This window comes from Channa argus, chromosome 7 (genome assembly GCF_033026475.1).
Source record: "Channa argus isolate prfri chromosome 7, Channa argus male v1.0, whole genome shotgun sequence".
Lineage (NCBI taxonomy): Eukaryota > Metazoa > Chordata > Actinopteri > Anabantiformes > Channidae > Channa > Channa argus.
The window spans coordinates 1474917-1496139 of NC_090203.1; the positions used below are offsets into that span (position 1 = coordinate 1474917).

Sequence of the window (21223 nt, forward strand, 5' to 3'; positions counted from 1 at the left end):
GAATAATGTGTTTTACTACTCTGCTCCTACAGAAAGTAGTAATATAGTGGAAAGTGTTACCAAAGTAACACATAACCCCCAACGCTGAAAATAAATGTGGAAAACACAGCGGAAGATAAAATGGTTCCCGTGCTCCAATCAATAAGCTATTTTCTTTTCATCCAGTTCCAATTGGATTTTCATGACCTCAGGGGAAAAGTGTCCAGACCTCTGAGCTCTGTCTTCCCCCGAGTGTAATCATTCCCGTTCTACGGTGGAGTCCTTTTACCTTTTCACCAATGAATGTCAATCATCTTATTAGCAACAGGTGCATCATGTGGTTAACTGTAATGAGAGGCGTCCTCAGATCTGCCTCTCACAAACCCTCACAGGGTTTTTGAGCCCACAGCAGCAAGAAAGACCCAAACCGATGATTGTGTTTGTTCATTTATGGCACAAAATCCCTTCTGTGCCACTAAGGAGGAACATTAGGCAAACAATTTGTAGATGGAGGGAAGATGTTTCTTTTTGGTAGAAGTGCAAACAATTTAGAGCCATTGTTGAGATAATATGACGGCAATTTAAATGTCTTACATCAACTCCAGCTGTGTAATAAATGGTGTAAATCACCACTGAATGGGCAGTGATGCATTTCTTGTTTGAAGGTAAATGACTCAAAATTAATGCCAAAGAAAGAAGAAAAGCAAAAACATAAAATAAAATATACACTCGACGCGAAGGCCTGAACTTTGTTCTGTGTCTCTTTCAGTATTACTGACAAGTGCATGTACTTTCTACCACTGCAGTCAGATGATAAGAGATGTGTGACACACGTGTCAAAAGTAGTGATGGTGGTGTTTCAGTATCTGGATGTTCAGGCTCCACCGGAACACCTTGCTCCCTCTTCCTCTGGGTTTTCAGCATCTGCGTGAAACAACGTGAACACGGATCAGCTGTTTCCTTTTCACTCGGTTTGGTTTGATCAAAAGCACTGAAGATACAATTTATCTGTGAGAAAACATCCAATACACGCACAGTGGGACCCAGTCTCTCAGAGTACACAGATTTCTTTGTGCTGCAGGAAACTGTAAATAGCTTTCTGCTGCTGTGCTTAGTGTGGAGCCTGTTCCAAGATAAAACGCAGCTTATTTGATGCTGCCTCTCCGTCCGTGCATCATGTCTCTTATTACCTGCTCTTACAGTAGATTGGTGCTCCCTCTTCTGTCTCCTCAAAAATTCAGAGGGGCAAAAGAAAAAGAAAGTGAAGAATCCACACAACAAACCCCAAAATGATCATCAGGTTGGTGAATACTAACAGGACATTTCCTTCCAGTAATTTATGCTGCTTATCAGCATAAATGCTTTTTGTACCGTTGTACTATAGATACAAAACTCTACTCCTTCCCTTGTTACCATAGTGATCATGATGGTTGTACCAGAATTTGTCATGTTGGTCTGACTCCAGTCCCACTCTGCCTTCTTTAAATGACTCTTTTCAGTCTTCGTAATCCTCTAAAAGTAGAGTTATCAACGTTACAGGAAGATTTGAGTTTGGGTCTTATCTTCACAATGGTTTTTTTTATAAAATGTAACAAATAAAAGCACAGAAAACGTGCTTATCTGCAACAAGTTAAAGAGCAGGTTAACATCTACAACTTTAAAAGAATCTCTTTTCCATAACAACTAGCATTTGCTGCTTAATCAGTGTTAAACCTGAAGGTTTTGTAACTGTTTTGCTAGAAATTCTTCCAGACTTTTGAGGACTGGAACAAAGTCTAGTGGGCGGATCAGTCAAAGCTTCGGATGTTTGGATGTTCGAATGGACTTTTCATTTTTTGTTTTGTGATCCATTTACAACCCATTAATAAAAACAAAAAAGATAAAAATTAATAGGTGGGATATCATTTTCAGTTTTAACATTTGACATATTGTCTTTGTACAATTTAAAATCAAATAGGTTTGAATGATTTACAAATGACTGTATTCTTTATTTTTACACTTCATTGTCCTCACATTGCCTTTGTAAAAGCTATTGCAGAAATGTCCTGTGAGTCAATCATAGACCTTTATTATTATTACTGTCAGCTGCCAGTGGCTATCAGCAGTAGGAGACCTGCTACATAATCCAAGAGATTACATAAAGCAAGAAAAAATTTCTACGGTAAACGGAAAAAAAATGATATAATCTTAAAAGAAACAAAGACTGCTAGAAAAAACTTCCTGTTTGTTGGATTATTGCTCAGAGAACTCAGATGTTTCTAATTATTTCTTCTATCTGCGATAAGACAAGGATCAGAATGACATCATATGCACTTGGTCAATAACAAAGGGGGAGGGTTAAAAATAATCTTTAGCTTCGGCCGAATCCCTAGAACACAAAGATGCAAATACGTCTGACGAATGTTCACTTGATCATGAAGACTCAAACTAAAGCCCAATGAATGAATGAATGAGCTGCAATGGAACCAGATGCACACCTGCACATTCTCTCTGTGGAAATCTGATGTTTACAACATGACCCTGATGCAGACTGATACAAGAGCTGAATGCATTGCTGCTACTCTAAGGGTGAGCTGATCTGAATCTAATGTGCAGGGGAGTGAAACACAAGTACTTTGCAGAGGCTGTAGGCACCTCAACACGTTTAGACCCATCAGGAGGAACCAGATCTGCCTCCAAATCTTCCTGCAGCATGACAGCAAGAATCCTATTAGAAGCCATCTTCAGCTACAAGAAGCAAGAGAGGGTTTTGGCCACACAGACACAGCATCACAGAGTCAGTCTGAGATGAATCAAGTAGACTTGAGACAATAAGAAACTTCTCTAAGTGGCTTGAAACAGATTTGAACTTTTACACAAGTGGCTGCATTACTCATACTTGCGGCTACAGTAAATGATCCTGATAATATCTAATTATTGTGGAATTAATAAAAACAAAAATATCATTTTAAAAAGGATGTGACAATAAATAATACACCAAACCCCGTCTCTGAGTCACTGCAACATTTTTAAAAACTAAAGTCAAACTAAAAATGAGTTCAGCGAAACTTTACTTTACTGCACTGGAAACAAAACCTAGTGAGTAGAGAAGAACTAAATGCATCAGTCTGTGCTTCTTATTTACTTAAGTTGTTTTCTGGTATCGCCTCTAAAGCTTGAGGTAAAACTACCAACTCTCCCTGCCTGTGTCTTTCTAATAAAAATGTGTTAATGTGAAGGAGTTCGGCCTTTCTACCCAGAAAAGCCCAGAAAGCTCAAAGCACTGCAATTGAGAAAACACACGCAAACAGATAAAATACAAGCAAAATAAAAAAGCAACTTCACCAATCTGACAACGCAGGTGCAGCATTAGGAGACACGCTGCAAAAAGCCACAGCAGGGGACGCTGACCACAACGGGAATGTCTCTGGGAGAAACTAAGCCTTTGTCAACCATGTGCACAAACATTTGGTCAGATTATTGCTGTCAGCAGGATAAAACACAGCATACAATCCCACAATGCAGTGCTCCTCATTTTAGAGAGGAGAAAATTACCGTCGCGTGGCTTAAACAGCCGTTACGTTTGACGAAACGTTACAACGCTTAGTGTCTGTAGTTTACTGAGATAAAGCGACATCTGTTCCTCAGGATGCTGTTCTACGCACATATACAGATGCAGGTTTATTCTTCCAAATAAGTTTGTTTAACATAAATTTACTGTGTCTCACGACTGTCTGACTTCTTGTGTTAATAACTTGCAGTAACAGAACTGTTGAATAAAAGAACAGAAATAAAACACAACATGTAACAAAGCAGAACTGTTTTTCTATAACTTCAAAAAAACATGGTCAAAGTACTACATTTGTACATGTAAAAAATAATTTAATACTTGATTTTCTGATGACCATAGCGACACTAGTCTTCAAGAAGTTCATTGTCTGAAAGTAAATGTTCTGTGCTGGACTGTGTTAAAGACCAGAGCTGGTGTGTGAGGTTGATCAACATCTGTGTGATTTGGGATCCTATTAAAGAGGCAGATTCAGTGGCAGTGCTGCTGGATTTCTTTGTGGACCTGCTAAAAGGTGGTCTCCCCCTAGAGGGGTTTAGTCTCTGGCTGTAGTTAAACTGGAACCAGTGGGGGGAGGTGGTCTTCAGTAGGCCTTCTTCCAGGAGCGGATGTACAGCTGAATCGGGAGGATGGGGTTTCTCTTCTGCAGACTCGGGTGGAACACATCAAAATGTGCCTTCCTCACTCTCTGCAGGTAGTCCTCCAACACCACCTGCAACATGCAACACCACAGAAGAAGAGTTTGACGCTCTAAACCTTTCAACACAAGGAGCACTACTCCTGTATGGTGCTTAAAAGGCCCCACCTCAAACACAAGGACAGAGACCAAGCAACATTTGTCTGCAGCACCAGCGGCACGACCAGCCCCAGCAAGGGCTGCATCATTTCACTGAAAGCTTAAGGTGTTAAAAACAAGACAACTTCACCTTCCTACTTTTTCACAGAATCACTGGAATGTGCAGGAAAGTCCAAGCGGCTGGTTCTGCTCTCTCAGATGGAAACTCACACACACAAACCCTCTGCTGCACTGCAGAGGTCCACTACAGCATGACAATTATCTTTCAGAGTAGTTTTCAGTGTGTGCAGACTCTCAGCTGGGCACCGGAGCTGGTCAGAGCAGTGTCGTGTTAATGGACTCGGGGCCACAGCAGGTACATCATTTTCTGACTTCTTGTCCTCACAGTGATGATTCTTTTACTGTAAATTTTAGGAGCAGCTGGGAAGAACTTGCTGCTTAAATCATGGTCACTTTTAATAGATAAGTTCCTTATGAATCTGCTTCCTCCATAATCATACACATCACTGCAAAAGTACGTAAAGGCAGAACCTGCAGGAGAGAGGTTCCTGTACTTTTAACTCTGCAGCTCGTGTGTGAACATTTGGACTGTCACACAAATTGTTCTTGTACAAATGCAGCTCACATTTAGCTAAATCTGCAATTTATATTTCAAATGATTCATATGGGCGGCTGCTGTCCACGGACCACAGGTTAGATCCCAGGTTAGATCACATGATAAAGTGTCCTTGGGTAAGACGCTGAACCCCAAGTTGCTGCTAGTGGGTCAGCTGAGCACCTTGCATGGCAGCCACTGCCATCAGTGTGTGTGAATGAGAAGAAACATTGTAAAGCGCTTTGGATAAAAGCAGTTATTTACTTCTGATCGTGTTAGCAGCTTGGTAACTATAGACCAACAGAATGGGAAGTTTGGGGATCAAATCTTAGCCCACCAGGCCTGTCCCTGAGTGAGACAATCAGCACTAGATCCCCAGGCGCCCCCATGGCTGCCCACCTCACCCCAAAGGGGGATGGGTTAAATGAGGAGAAAGAATTTTATTTTAACACGAGCAATATGTATATGTGCTCAGTGACAATAAAATAAATTGGAAGCCAGGAAGCCCAGGAAAAAGTAAATGACTATTTTACCACAATGACCTTGTATTTTCAGATATTTATTGCATAGACACAAATATACATGCTGCATTTTCCTGTTGCTCCTTCAAGCTGGATGGCATCTGTTTTTAGTGGTTACCCTCAACTTACATCATCCCTGCACAGTTTTTACACCAAATTCTTGGTTGCTTTTAAAAAAGTCTGACTCACATTAAGGTTTTGTAAATGCAGGGCTGGTTAAAACGTCTGTGACCTTCCTTAGATTTGTGGCATCTGAAAAGAAACCAAGGGCATCGTGCTTTAGTTTGGCTTTATCTGAATATGACCATGATTCTTTGTTTTAAAATACAAAAAAAAAATCCTCCTCCCACAAGAGCTTACTCACAGTGAGTAGGAACCCCTGAAAATATACAGGATTATAGATATTTATGTGCAGGCTGCAGTAAAACTGAGTAAAAAGATCTTTTTAGATATTTTCAGCTCGTTTCTCCTCATCCATGCATCTTGACAAAGACAAATTTGTGCCAAAAGTCCCTTTAAGCTATGGCGTGAGTTACTGAATATTTACAGACTTCAGTTTTCACATGCATCCTCATGACTGAGCCAATCAGGACTGTGAGGAAACATCTACTAATAATGGGGAGCATCGTGTCTCAAAGTGATGCTTTGTTACCTCTACGTTGAACTACTGTAATTCCCTACTGTCAGGATGCCCCAGTAACTAAAGAGCCTGCAATTAATCCAAAATGATGAGATCACATATCACCTTCACTAGCTTCTCTCCATTGGCTTCCCATTAAATCTAGAATAGAATTTAAAACCCTGCTTCTTACATATAAAGCTCTGAATGATCAGGCTCCATCATATATAGAAGATCTTTGTACTTGTGCAAAGATCTCCTCATTTCACTTTTTATACATTTATATGTCCACTGTATGACATTAACTGTGTTTTCTCCAGTAGTTGTCTTTGTCCTTCTGTCCCCCTCTCTCTGTCCCTTGCTTTGAAGCTGTGGGTTTTCCAGAGTGCAGGTACTGGTTCTACCAACCTGCCCGATGTTTTCTGGTTGCTTATGTTGCTCTTTTCTTTTCTCTCTCTCTCTCTGTCCTGCATGACAAGTCTTTAAGACATCAATGGTAAATGGTAAATGTTCTGCACTTATATAGCGCTTTTCTACCTATTGGCACTCAAAGTGCTTTACACTGCTTCTTATTCACCTATTTACACACACCGATGGGGGAGCTGCTATGCAACACTCACCGGGAGCAACTAAGTTGGAGTTCAGTGTCTTGCTCAAGGACACTTCGACACGTGACTGGAGGAGCCAGGGATTGAACACACAACTGTGAGACTGGAGGACAACCGCTCTACCTTCCTGCGCCACAGTCGCAGTCACAGTCAATCCATTCCTTCCATAAATGCAATGGCAGTGACCTGAGGTGTGTGAACACGGGGTAAATGTCTGTGTGAATGCAGCCTTAATGGTGAGAGGGCCCGTTTTTGTTACTTCAAAGTGACATGGACACCGTGAATGTGAACAAGCAAGCAAGCAAACATCACGTTCCGATGGTAAATGTACACTACGTATAGTACACGGGGAAAGTGGTAGTTTTATTGAATGACTTACCGTCTGGAGGAAGGCCGGAGTAGCAGCAGGTGGAACGTTGTGGCCAAATGATCGTGCCTAATGGAAAAAGCACAAAATAAGTGAGAAATATATTGGGACTGTCCACCTGCTAGACTGCAGCCGCACGGAGCTTCTTACACTTCTGAGACACTTATTGCATTTATTGACTGAAGACAGAGCAAGAGTTTGTCAACACATGTCCTCATCCTCACCCGGTGTCTTCAACCTGTTTAAGCCTTCAGATGTTTCTTTCATACTGTATTTCATTACTGTTATTATGGATTTAATTATTTCTAACCACAGGAGCCATCAGATGTTCTAATGACTGGCATAAAAGCTTGTCTCTTGTTCTTCATGAGGACAATAACACATTAAGTACATGCAGGAAGACATGAATGCTCGGCGTATTATTACCGTTTACACTCCGTATAATCGTGTCTGCTTTACTGGTTACAAACTTATCTAATTGGTATAAACAAGGCTCAACTAAATTATAAAGGCTGATAAATGTTGGGGCAGCAGCTTAATGAAAAAAGCCTCTGAAAGTACAGGACTTAATGAAGTATGTACGTGGAGGTTAATAAATCCCCAAAGCAGCTCCAAAGTGAAACTGAAGTGTGGGTAGAGGCCATTTGTGGGTGCAGACATTTTCAAGCTGTAAATCACTGCGTGTCAAAGCATGAACTGTCACTGATGGTTATTTGAATTTCAATAACAGAACATCTTTTTGTTACCCGTGTCTGAGCTCTCGCTAAGTGGCTTAAAAGGTCCTCGAGAGTGTTACAATGCAGATGTGATGTTTACTTTCCCTCCGCACTGAATAAACCTTTACTTTCAGTCAACACCTGCTGCAGAGGAGTCATACAAAAATACAACACACAGTTGCAGGATAAACTAGTTGTACTGTTTACAATTTCGTGTTATTCTGCATAAGATGAACGGAAAATGTGATCTGATTTTAAACATAGTCATGAACCAACACATAATAGGTGGTGGGCGGCAACACGTTTGTGTTTCTGATGTCACTAAACATTATAACATGAATAACCAGATTAACAGGATAATTTTGTTCTTCCAAAGTCATGTTGAGCTTGTTGTCCATGCAACAGATCTGCAACTTCAAACCTAATCAGGAGATTTCTTCTTCCCTTTTAGTCAGTGTAAACAGTTAACCTCTCAGATTTGAAAGGTGTTGAAATAAATTCAAACCATGAAAAAAAAAAGATGATTTTTTTTTAATACTTGCTGTGAATATAACGGATTATCACAGATTATACAAATGTATAATGATCTGATACAAATCAGATCAGTGGATGTGCCATCATGGTGCCGGTAATGAGTCACGTTTAATTTGTCTTGCCACAGATTCTCAATAGGATTTAGTTCTGGACTTTGACTGGAGCCTTCTAACACATGAATACGCTTTGATCTAAATCATTCCATAGTAGCTCTGGGTCGTTGTCCTGCTGGAAGGTGAACCTCCTCCACAGTCTCAAGTCTTTTGCAGACTTTAGAAGATTGTCCTGTATTTGGCTCCATCCATCTTCCCATCGACTCTGACCAGCTTCTCACATGGCTTGTGGGGACTTCTTATGGCTTTCTTCTTGCCACATCTTCCATAAAGGCCAGATTTGTGCAGTGCACAAGTAATAGTTGTCCTGTGGACAGATTGTCCCACCTGAGCTGTGGATCTCTGCAGCTCCTCCAGAGTTACCATGGGCCTCTTGGCTGCTTCTCGGATTACTGCTCTCCTTGTCCGGCCTGTCAGTTTAGGTGGTCGGTCACGTCTTGGTAGGTTTGCGGTTGTGCCACACTCTTTCCATTTTCAGATGTTAGATTGTGTTGTGCTCCCTGAGATGTTCAAAGCTTAGAATATTGTTTTTATAATCTAACCCTGCTTTAAAGCCCAGCTTTATCCCTGACCTGTCTGCTGTGTTCCTTGGACTTCATGATGCTGTTTGTGCACCAGTGTTCTCTAACAAACCTCTGAGGGCTTCACAGAGCAGCTGGATTTATACGGAGATTAAATGACACACAGGTGGAATCTAGTTACTGATTAGGAGACTTCTGAAGACAATTGGTTCCACTGGATTTTAGTTGGTATCAGCGCATACAAATGCACACCACACTTTTCATAGAATTATTTGTAAAATAACAAAATAAAAATGTAAAGTGATTTATCTTTTTCCTTTCACTTTACAATTATTTGCCATTTTGTGTTGGTCTAGCACATTAAATCCCAATAAAATACATTTACGTTTGTGGTTGTAACATGTACGTGTTTTCTCCCGTTAAATCCTACGTTTAGGATTAGATTAGAATCCTGTAAAAAACAAAGAAAACAAAACAGCAACTGGCTGCCATTTTGGATCTACCGTAAACCAGAGTCTTCATCATTTTGTTGCCTGCACAGTGGCACAATTTCTAGATACCTCTCTGTTCTGTATGAGAGGGTAGAGACAAAGGAGGAGAAACTTCTACAGGGTTTTGATCTCTGTCCTAAACCTCTGTCCTTGCCTCTCATGGCAAATGGTTTTCATTAAATGCTGCTAGACATGTTAATTTGGTTTTCAGGTTCTATATAATACGTATGAGGACACCTGTGTATTAGGTGATGTGTCTGTTCTTTTCCCTGGTTTGGGCCTGCAAATTCAATTGAAGAGAAAAGTTAATGTTCTAGGACACAGTGATATTGGTGGTCTGTCTTTTCCTCTCGTGTTTCAACATGACAATGCTCCTGTGTGCAAAGCCTGCTGTGTAATGAAACACTTGGACGTCAGCCTCCAGTATTAGACCTCTGTAATGCCTGCATGTCTCAATGGGAGAAAAATCCCTACTACAATCTCCAAGTAATCTACAACTAGACCTACTGTTATTGAGAGGCAGGACATTTCCCTCAGTTGCAATGAGTTACTGAATTTAAATCAGATGTCAGTATCCCCCCGTGTTATCACCAGCCACCCCTAGCTTCAGACAATTCTTAGTTACCCAACACCCTTTCTCTAGCTCAAAGAAAGAAAAAAAAAAGTCTTTTTCTAGACATGTGGCATTTGTGCCACATGAACTAAGGGCTTATTCTCAAAGGTCTAATTTGTATGTCACTTCAGACAAAAGCATCTGCTAAATAGGTAAATGCCAATTCCTGCAGCATCCCAGAAGAGTCTGCACTTTTTTTGGCAGCATATTAATTACCTATGGTTTCTGAATTGTATGTCCAGCTATCACATACAGGGTGTTTTGTTTGCATGGCCACTTAGTTCTGATCGGGTTCTATGGTACGTACGTGTTGTAGGTGTACATGGGCCTGACTGGCAATATCGTACACAACATCCCGGATGTTCTGCTCCCGGCTGCCACGGATGAAGTCCTCTTGAGAAGCTCCATGCTGCAGAAACATAGACACAGAAATAGTGTTGGGGCCATGGCACATTAAAAACAAAGCCCATCTCTCCCACTCAGCGGCTGCATGTTAGCTTCACTTCACATGTGAGATTTGCCTTCTCTTTAAACAGATGAACAGTACTGTGCTGTGGGCGACCCCTGCACTGACGTACACCCGGCTCCCACTGCACCAGCTCTGGCCTCTGATCCTTTAACTGAATGAAACTCAAATCCAATCAGCTTTGATTTACACTGTTAAATAAAAGTATTTTGGTTTTCCTGCATAAATTGTTCATGAAATATGATCTGATAAATTACCCTTCGGGTCTTTGTATATTTACTGGGTGTGTTTCACAAAGTAATGTCAGTTCAAACTTCTGATGTGATGGGCGATTGTGGCACAGGAGAAACAAAAAAGCAGAACAAAAAAAGCTCAGAAACTATCAGCAGGACCAATCATAGTTGTGGTAAAACTATCACAACTAAGCAAATTACTAAAGTTATTTATAATTTGGTACAATTGTCATTGTATTGGTGTTTACATTTATTCAACTCCGCAACTAAAGGGAAACTAAAGAATAAAAAGTAAAGGCACAGAGCTACAACAGCTGACATGGAGAAAACTAAAGTCAGAAAACGTCTCGCACCTGAGGACTTTTTACACTAAACGCATTACATCATATGTCACAAAGCAAAAAATATCTTCAGTATATGAGAGGTTTCAAAAATTATTTCGCAATCTGTAATTAGAAGATTTTAATTTTTCATACTGTGAACTGATACTGGAGAAATTGGTTTGACGTTTAGACTTTTACTTAAATTTATTACCAACAGTGAAATTACTTGCATGTTGATTAAACATGGGAAATTCTAACTTCTACTACTAATATTACTACACTGTCATTTTTCAGTGTCTACTTGTAGCTACAGTTTCTTTCAGGTGTGTGGGGACTAGAATGACAGTCTGTGTACTTTCTGTTAAGTTTGTGTTGTATATCCTCCAGCAGCTCGAGTAATCTGCTTTCCTAAGGTGAGGGACAGAAGTGGACACACTGGAATCTTTGCCTGCGTGACTGTTGAGAGGCATGTTCTACCCTGAATACAGCATTATTTGCACATAGCAACAGCTAGCCTGCTCTTAGATATTAGCATAACACACTGCAGCTCCCAGGAGAGACCCGACCCCTGCAGAACTCTGTCCACCAGGAGCTAAGGAAGTGGAGGAGCACAGCTGGATTGAAGACAATGTCCGTCCAATAAGATGGACAAGTCATTGGCACTGATTAAGGCTCAGATCATGGCTGAATGACTCACTGTAACTGGGTGGTTCATGCCTAAGGGGAGACAGGTAAATGAGGGTCCTCTACCACCATGTGTGGAGAAATGCTGCCGCAGGTCTTTTGTCTCTGCTGCCATTAGAATTTGGTCTCCATCGCTTCCAGCAAACTCAAGCGACCGAGATAACTGCAGACTGATTTCCTTAATTGCCCAGCATTACTGTTGCCTCTCACAGACTGAGGCACTTGGTTATCTACTCTGTCCCACCTCTCTAACGACATATTATTATAATTAATTCTATTAGCTTGTTTATGTTCAGGGATTTAATTTTTTTCTCTTGTGTAATTTGTACTCTACTGCTGGGAAGCTTAGCTTTCCTCCTTGAAGGATAAATAAAGTGTCACCTTAGCTTTTTATTATAACAGATGTGCTGCTTTCCAACATCATCTGAGAAGGAACAAACAGAATTAGTAGCAATTTCTTTGTAATTCTAAAACCGTTAGACACGTGCAGCTGATTTTCTTCACAACACCTCTGACCTGCTGAATCTAATCTGACCTCATCTCCCATCAACACAGGAGCAAAGAAATAGGCCAATTTCTCTCATACCTCTAATAAGTGGGGAAATAGCCTAAGGCTGCGAAATGATGGAGAAATAACATGGCTCCTTCCAATCAGGAAGGAGAGATAAATAGCTAAATATGATACAAGTGTTGTAGGAGGGGAAAAGCGAAGTGAATGATAGAATCAGAAACCGGTTGTACTGCTGCTCTTGCAATCTAACACTACTACCTATAATTCATCAGGTTAAACCAACCACACTGTCACAATGTGACAGTGTTTTATGATGATGGGAGTGATTCCTTTAGAAGACTGAGAGTAATCTGAGAGAATTCAATTGGCCCATTTGGTGTACACACACTGCCCAGCTGCTATGATATGGATGTGTTAGTGTGCACTGCTGATGAAATGCTCATGAGCCACACTCAACATATTTTGGGACTTTAAAACGTGTCTCAGTCATCTAGACACATGTTCCTGACAAACAATCAGGGAAGTTAAATACCATTCTTCATGGGTCCCAGTGCAACATACATTACTAAAGGAGGGCTGACCACCATACAGGTGCACAAAGATAACACTAATGGTAGATGAATTGCAGGTTGAAAACACCACACATTCATAGGGGAAGAGTGAATTTTCTTTTTTTTTTTTTCTTGCCATGATTGTGACTGCAAGAAACTGCAATTGCAACATATTTGGATTCAAGCACAACTTTTGTTTTGTGTTCAACATAGAAATTATTTATGGCCACGTTAGGATTTGTGCAAGAGACGTACTTGTGTGGTAAGACATAAGGTGGAAGCAAGCGGGAAACCACGCAAATCATCATTATAATGTGTAAACATGTGAACAAAGGCACAAAGTGTTTCTCTGCCTTAATGAATAAAGTGCTTTTAAATGTTCCTTTCGTTCACGGCAGCAGAGCTGCCAAGGCTTCTGTATCCATAGTCATTTTGTGTTCAGTGATGTGTTCAAGGACACTTCAACAGGAGGATCCCAACCCTAACCTGTAAGTCTTGTTGGAAAGAAAGATGCAGCCTCATGCCAACTCTTCAGTAGTTTATCTTCAGCACTTTCAACCTAATAGCACACAAAATTCCTGCTTCTCACTAGAAAAACAGTAGATGTGAGCAATAAGATAATGTAATTTTATAATGATCTATAGATTGTAAAATAAACTGTAGATATTCAAATAAAAAGAAAAAAAATCTGTTTGGGGCATCACAAGTTGTTTTTACACTTTTCCTTAAATCCTAAACCTAAAATAAAAATAACACAGTTTATACTGAAAGGTAAATAAATATTTAAAAATTCCATTTGTGCAAAAGTTTGCATCTGCCTTCCTAAGTATTATTTAAATAATTATTTAAAATGTAACTCTTGAAAAACAGTGTTTAACGTGTGATTAAGTAGGATAAAGCTGTTTAAATAATTATTTGAATAAAATTATATTATTTAAAAATTAACTGATTAGGGATCATTTGTACTAGGTGAATGTGGATTTAAATCTAATATTGATGAAAAAAAAAATCTGTGTGTTACTTTTTTGAAAAAGGATTTAAAAGGGTGAGCGGCTTTGGTCACCAGGGTGCCCACCCTAAAAATACACCAGGTGCTAATATTCTTCAAAATGTAAGGTGATTTGTAATTTAACCAATTTTGACACTTTAGCAGCTCACTATGATCAGACTTCTATCCTAGACACAGTAAAATCATTTCACTGGTTTAACAAGTATAAAATAACTTTATTTGACATTAATTAGAACTGCCTGTAAAAAAGATGTGGAAATTAACTTGATACTGCTCCCATCTCAAACCAATAAACAGAAAGCCAGCAGAGGCAGCATGATGAGTCCTTCATGTCATGTCACCCTACCACTGTGCAAAAACCGTCAACTCGCTTAACCCTTGGCTAAAGAGTTCACGTTCCCTGAGATCTCAATCTGATCAAGCATCTATAGGTCTGACCAACAGAAGCACCCAGCAGTTAACCTAGAGGACTTAAAGGATCTGCTGCTGACATCTTGGTGACAGATCCCAGAGGACACTTTAGAGGGGTTTTCAAGTCCATGGGTCAGAGCTGTTTTGGTGGGCAAAAGGACGCCTACATAATATCAAAGGAAGGTGGTTTTAATGTTGTGGCTGAGCAGTGTACGCATTCCTTTCCATCGTGCATGATCAGTGAAGTCAAATTAGTTCCATCTGTTGTCGGTCTGCATAGCTGACTCTTGATTTTTAATGAAGCAAACGACAAATTTAAACTTGTTTTACCTTTTCTGTGTGTAGCCCTCCTTGTGTTCTCACATGGACAGCGTGAACTAAATGGTTCATACTGTTTGTGTGTGTACAGGGGTTTTAACAACACCAGCAGCGCCCTCTGAAGGCAGCAGAGTAGAGCTGATGTGAGATGACTGTGCTCTGAAAGCCTCGGATCAGAAGCATCATCTATCCAGCTTTAAGGTCAGAGCCTGCATGCTTTAAATACATCTGCACAGTACACACACACACACACACACACACACACACACACACACGTCAAACCCTACTCCAGCAGCAGTCTATGCGCGTGGGAGGGATGGCCCAGACAAGGGCTGCAGGTTTGCGACGTTATTTATCTTCTGCATGTATTGGATCTGATATTTTTGCCATATGGTTGTTGTGTAACAATCCGCTTTGTGCTGGGTGACGATTTCATTATTGCTCTGACAAGAATATCTCTTGACATCATGTCAAAGCTGAGCCATGAGTCAGACATGTGTGGCCATGTGTGTGACACTGCTTCATGGTGTCATTATTAGCAAAAATGTGACTCTAAATCAGCTGAGTGGAAATCGTTTGAAATGTTTGTCTTTTATGTTGTTAGGGCAAGGAAAGAGTTACATGCTTTTATAATCACATATTTCTAGGTGCAATGGGGCCTTTAAATTTAAAGAAAGACATTTTTTAAGAAAAAACATTGAAAGGATAAGGCTAGTGATTTCCTGTACTTTTGTTATTGTTGATAAAATTCCATCAAAAGAGTAAAAGAACTTTGTAAAGTCTATAATTCCAGAACTTTGTCTGAAATCATCTGTGCCACAGAGCTCCATTTTTAAAAACGGGCGCTAAACAGCGAGCTGTCCACTCACCAACATGCAGATGTCCATAGGCAGGTAGACTCTCCGTCGACTGCTGTGATAAGGAGTTGCTCTCAGACACGTTACAATTCCCTGAGCTTTACCGATGTGACTCGCTGCGTGGTCTGCATGGACGTCTTTTAAACCTGCGAAGCCAAACGTATTCTTGGATATAGCGAGGATGATAATGCTTAGTTGAGCTACATAACCGGTTTATACTATGCAGACTGCAGGAGAGTGCAGCCAGAAAGTATTTGCCGATTTCTTGTTGTTGCTTTTTTCTTTTCTCTCTTCACTATCCACTCACCTCAACCGGTTGAGGCGGACGACCGTCCACCCTGAGCCTGGTTCTGCAGGAGGTTTCTGCCATTAAAGGGAGTTTTCCTCTCCACTGTTGCCTATGGCTTGTTTAAGGGGGAATTGTTGGGTTCTCTCTGTACATCTTTATAGTGTTGACCTTATTCTGTAACGTGCCCTGGGAGTAATTTGTTTTGAATTGGTGCTATATAAATAAAGTTGAATTGAATAGAATATTAGTGATTAGTAGTAGTTATTTAATTTTTTTTTTATTTTTAATAAATCTGCAAAATGCTCAAATATACTTCTTTCATGTTTTCATTATGAGGTACTGTTTGTAGAATTTTTAGGAAAATATTGAAATGACCCATTTTGGAATAAGGCTGTAACATAACAAAATGTAGAAAAAAAGTTACTGAATACTTTCTGGATGCACTGTATATGGTAAATATAACATGAAAAGCTAGAGTTCAATTATTACAGATCCAGAGGATCAATACTGGCACAGATCTGGGCATATTCTAAAAACAGATTACAAAATAAGGTTCAGTAAATAAAGCATCAGTTTTTGATATAGTCTCACCATGCTGGTGCTGGACCTACTCCCATTCACAGGAAAATACTATTTGGGATAAGTTGGGGACACGAGTTTAGACATTGTGTACAGTGTCAATGATCCTCTCAATCCATAAATCATCTGCACAACCTCATTTGAAATGAGTAATCTCCACCTTCATTCCCATACTGTTTCACAATTTGCATTCTCTCAGTTGTGACTTGGTTTATTTTTTATCAGTAATTAATTTATAAATGTAATTTCCAGAACAGTTGCAGAACTGTTATTTCAAGGTGTCAAAGACAGTTTTAATAAAATGTTACTGTAGGTAAACAAGACTGAGATTATACTGGGTATCAGCAGATACCAAAATATTAAAGATAAAGAATTATTTGACTGGGACATCTCCAGTCCTCACCTAAACATTCGAGCAGCAGGTATATTAGAGACGACTGAGTGTTCTCTGAATACATCTCCAGCTCTTGTATGTTCCTGTAGGCTCGGTCATCCAGATCCTTTTCCTAGAGAAACAGTTTCAAACATACAATTGCTAGTTACCACCAATATATAGAGTGTTTTTTAAATGAAATGGTATTTTTAATAAAACATTTTAGTGGACGTCTGGGCTTATAACCCCTTAACACTTGTGGTAAACTGTGTGCAGTTCAATCAGCTGGGGATTGTTCTCTGATTGTTTAATGTGAGTACGTTTGCCTGCATTAGAGGCTCAATAAAACTTTCAAGTATTTCACTTTTTAAAAAGCATACAGTAGCTTAAGTTTTGTTCCTCCCTGTCCCTTTATTTATTTTAAAACTCAACAAAATAGTCCTGGGACCCCTTGATCATCTCCAGACCCCTGCAATTGGAGCCAGTTATTGATAACAATTTAAACAGAATTTGTAAAAATCCGCGCACAAAGACAATCATTGTGATAGTAACTTACTCTCTCCGTTACGATCCTCAGCAGCCATCTCTTTGTCAGGTAATGTTTCCTCACTGCCTGTAAAACATTTATCAAACTGTTAACCCTCTGAGACAGCATCGATTAATGCATTGGAAGTTCCTGAAATAACAACACTTCATAGAGTTTTATAAGATTAAACTTCTAACATCTAAAAGATTTTTTCTCAAGTTGACTGTAGACTCAACAGCAGAACACATGATGGGCTGTGAATGATAACAACACTTCAATTCACCTCAGTAAATTTATCTTAGTTTGCCCTGAATTAATCGGAAACTAAGCCCGTTTATCAAAAGGTCTCAGAATCTCTCCAAGGATTTATGCTGAATGTTAACTTGTGACTAAATATTGATTTCAGAGTAGCTCTAAAAAGTTTAATTATGAGGCTGCATACTCTTTAGTGAAAGGTTGGACTCTGATGTTGCTGTAGCATCATAAGGTGTAATGGATAAAAAGTAGTCATGAAATAGTAGAATGTTAAAACGCTGAAATCAAACACCTTTTAAGTGACAGGTTTTTGCTGAGATGTAAAACTGTAGGCATGAGAAGATAACACATTCATGTTGACATGCTGAACATTCGCAGCAGAAAGCAGATTAGCTTGTGATATTCATGGCACTATTACAGCCAGTGCAGCTGAACAGAGAGAACAGTGACAGCCATTTTTTTGTCAGTGACTATACTTAAATGGAGTCTATGAAATCATGTGCTGTCCCTCACATCCATTTTATGTTAGGTTAGATCTAGAAAATGGTGTTGCTTATTATGGGGCCCTGCAGATGTTTGAGGACATTGTTTGAAACCGCTCTTTGGAGCCAAAATAATATAGGAAAACATCACTTAATGTGAATACTGAGTTTGCAATCAGTTAACGTGTCGTTAACTCAAAACAAAAACTTTAGCAAAATGCTTTATATCAAGTCAATTTCTGTAGTAGAGAAAGTTTAATGGAAAATTCCTGGAGCTTTTTCATTTTATTTCCTGCTGTGTGGTGTGGAATTGAAGGAATCTACACATTGTCTGTGCTTCTGTAAGAGCAATCAAGGTCAATTGACATGGCTAAAATTGTGGGCTGTGACCGACTGAAGTCAGAAGCATCTTACCAGTAAATACAAAATAAATGAAGGTGCCAGGACTGTGGTTATTTATGTAGCCAGTGTTTTCTACTACTTGATGACGATCTGTCACATGAACAAATTTTGTCCAATGGTCCTTTTTACTGGCCTCTATCATTAAGTGTTATGAACACTCCCACAGAATTTGCATATCTTTCAACATCACTTCCATAAAACACCAAACCAGATAAGACGCCTCCGGAGCTTTACTACAGAGCATGTAGGACAGTGGTTCACAAACACTGGTCCTCATGGACCTGCGCTTGTTTTTCCAACTATCCCTACCCAACTAGTGCCCTACCCACTGCTGCTATCTGGATCAGGTGTGCCAAGTCCAATCAGAAGTTGGATGATACCAAGCCACTTTTTCTTCTGCCACTTCACCCTAACCTAAGATGGTATCTTCCAATTGTGATTGGCTGACTACACCTCATCTAGGTAATATACAGTGACTAAAGTAGGGACAGTTGAAACACAAGCAGGGCAGGAAATCCATGATGTATAAGATGCTCAGGAAATTAAGGCTCCGTCCAGAAATGCAATATTTCTTAAGATTCACATAACCGATTACGAAAACACACCAATTCACAAATAGATTGCACCACATTACTTTAACTTAAATGGAACAAGCTCTTGCTTTAATGATACTGTGGAGAGAGTCTGTAAAACACAGATCACCAGTTAAGACTAGTTTTTGTTAAAATAGAAAATTGTTATATTAATTGAAAAATAGTAAGAGCTCAATGGGAAATAAACCATAGATTAGTCAATTAATCAAAAAAATAATTGATAGATTACAAAAAAAAAAAAAAAAAACCATTAGGTGCAGCCCTGTAGGCTTATATTTACCCTCCACAGCTCAGCGCTGACTGGTTGGTTTGGAGGCTCATCTCTGTAGATTTCATCTATGGCTGTCTTCCAGAACTGCATTCGCATCAGACCAATAGTCTTTTGAGAAGTGGAGTCCTTCACCTTGTGAAGAAATTACAAGCTAGTTGTAAAAGTATTAGGTTCAGATTTGTTTTGCAGTCAAACTAAGAACATTAGTAGAATAAGAATCATTGAGAACTATTTTGATAAAGACTATAAAGATATATTCATAAGGATAAGACTATTTCCACTTGTTACCAAATATTGTTATAAAAGTAATAGCATAATTTAATGTGTATTATATTCAGCAAGGTGTTTTCAGCTTCACTTGTGAAGCTATTTTAATTATTACATGACATCAAATGTTGCTGTACTTTGAAGCCTTAATGCTTTAAAATTGTTATGTCAGCAAAAATAGAATGAAAGTGCAAAACTTTAATAATGCATCCCCTGCCCATCCAGTAGCAGTAACCTTGGTAATATTAGGAGCAGTGAAAGTACTGTGGTGCTAGAGTAATAACAGCAGTTATCAGTAATCATTCCCCATCCAGCCTGGCTGCAGGAATACCTGCCTGTGCCAGCTCCACATTGAAAGCTCTCAGAGCCAGAGAAGAGCGCCGTGCCTCCTCTGGGAGGAGGAGGGAGCACACAAAGCCATCGTAGTCTCTGGACCTGTGGAGGGAGGGGGGAAAGAGAGGGAGAGGGAAAGAGAGGGGGGGGGGAGAAGAGAGATGTTCCAGTCCATTCATTTTCAAACCTGTTCAATAGCATCTTATCAAAAAATGTCTTTGCTTTGGAGTGGGTTTTTGTTTTTTTTAATTTAACAAAAGCTTTCAGAAAAGCAAGAGATCAAAACTGTTAAGACAAAAAACATGTCCTCATTAATCACAATTCGTAACAATTAACGTTTATCACAATCAACCATAGCAGTCTTTGTCTCTGCACCGTCCACCAAGCAGGCCAGGACTACAGATACAGCTAATAACCCGCAGGGTCTTGTCAAAGCAGTTTTGAGAGCAGGAAAACAAAATTCATACTGACTGTTTCACCAGCATGTGAAAGGAGGTGTTAATTCTGATTTTAAAAAACAGGTAAAAAAAAAAAAAAAAAAAAAAACACAGGTGAAATTACATTTAAGTGGGGGCTTCTTCGCTGATTCGAATAACCCGAAAAGAACCGCGAACACAAGCATATTCGGGGAGTATCTCAGGTTTTCTAAATCCGAAACGAACGTGAAGAAATCGTTCGTTGTTCGAATGTTTTCCCGAGGTTTGAGTGAAGTCTGGCGTTGACCTGCCTCCCTGAAAACTTCGCTTTAAAATGTCTAGAATATTATTCCGTATGGTTGACATGTGTTTGTATTAAGAGCGGGATATATCAGGCGTATTTAGACGTAACTAAACGGTTATATTTACTGTCTGGATGTAAGTTAATTGATCTTTAGCACTAGCTTGTGGTGTTAGCAGCCTGTGCGGTCAGACCCACCTGACCAGCTGCAGACAGTACTTTTCATTGTGCTGTGAGTCTACTGCCGCGCTGGCAGTCGCTCTCACACTCTGTACCACGGCCGCTCTTTCAAAACCGTCGTTGCTGGGTAAAAATTTCCTCTGAATCCCACGATAAAGCGACATTTTACTGCTGAACATCCCATGTTTGGCACTGACCCCAGCAGCCATGTTCCCCTTCGACTTTCACCCTAACTGACACGGTGTCTCATTAAAAACACTCCCTCTGCTTGGCTGGCAGGTTCCGCTCCGTTTGACTAAATGAGCTGCTAAAATAGCTTCCGATGTGTTGTGAATCATCTATTGGCATAAACAGACATCATATAAAATTATCAAATCGGTAAATGTGCTGCCCAAATATCTCTGAAATATAGCTGTTAATTCTCAGTTATACAATTTTAGAAAGCAGTCTGAAGACGGTGTCATCATGGACCCACACTTTAAATTAAACCAAAATGGGTTATGAATTGAACCCACGATCAACATGTCTTTGGTCTAGTGTTGATTCCAGTTACATGCCTACTTTCCAGCAGCA

At 39.7% G+C, this 21223-nt stretch overlaps 1 protein-coding gene across 3 annotated transcripts; it reads right to left on the reverse strand.

Moving 5' to 3' along the window:
• Nucleotides 1-2025: 2025 nt before the first annotated feature.
• On the reverse strand, nucleotides 2026-20903 carry ndufaf6 (NADH:ubiquinone oxidoreductase complex assembly factor 6). 3 transcript variants are annotated; one of them, XM_067511228.1, is made up of 10 exons: nucleotides 20669-20903; nucleotides 19756-19855; nucleotides 19163-19285; nucleotides 17181-17237; nucleotides 16655-16757; nucleotides 15396-15529; nucleotides 10328-10429; nucleotides 7045-7101; nucleotides 5628-5690; nucleotides 4176-4238 (listed from the first exon to the last, which is right to left on the reverse strand). In XM_067511228.1, exons 1-9 carry the CDS (start codon nucleotides 20857-20859, stop codon nucleotides 5676-5678), a joined length of 882 nt encoding a protein of 293 aa, XP_067367329.1. In that variant the 5' UTR covers nucleotides 20860-20903; the 3' UTR covers nucleotides 4176-4238; nucleotides 5628-5675. The 3 variants fall into 3 exon arrangements, with proteins under 3 accessions (XP_067367328.1, XP_067367330.1, XP_067367329.1); XM_067511227.1 differs by lacking the exon at nucleotides 5628-5690 and having other exon boundaries at nucleotides 2026-4238; nucleotides 20669-20902; XM_067511229.1 differs by lacking the exon at nucleotides 5628-5690 and having other exon boundaries at nucleotides 2026-4238; nucleotides 19752-19855; nucleotides 20669-20808.
• Between the last annotated feature and the right edge of the window lie 320 nt (nucleotides 20904-21223).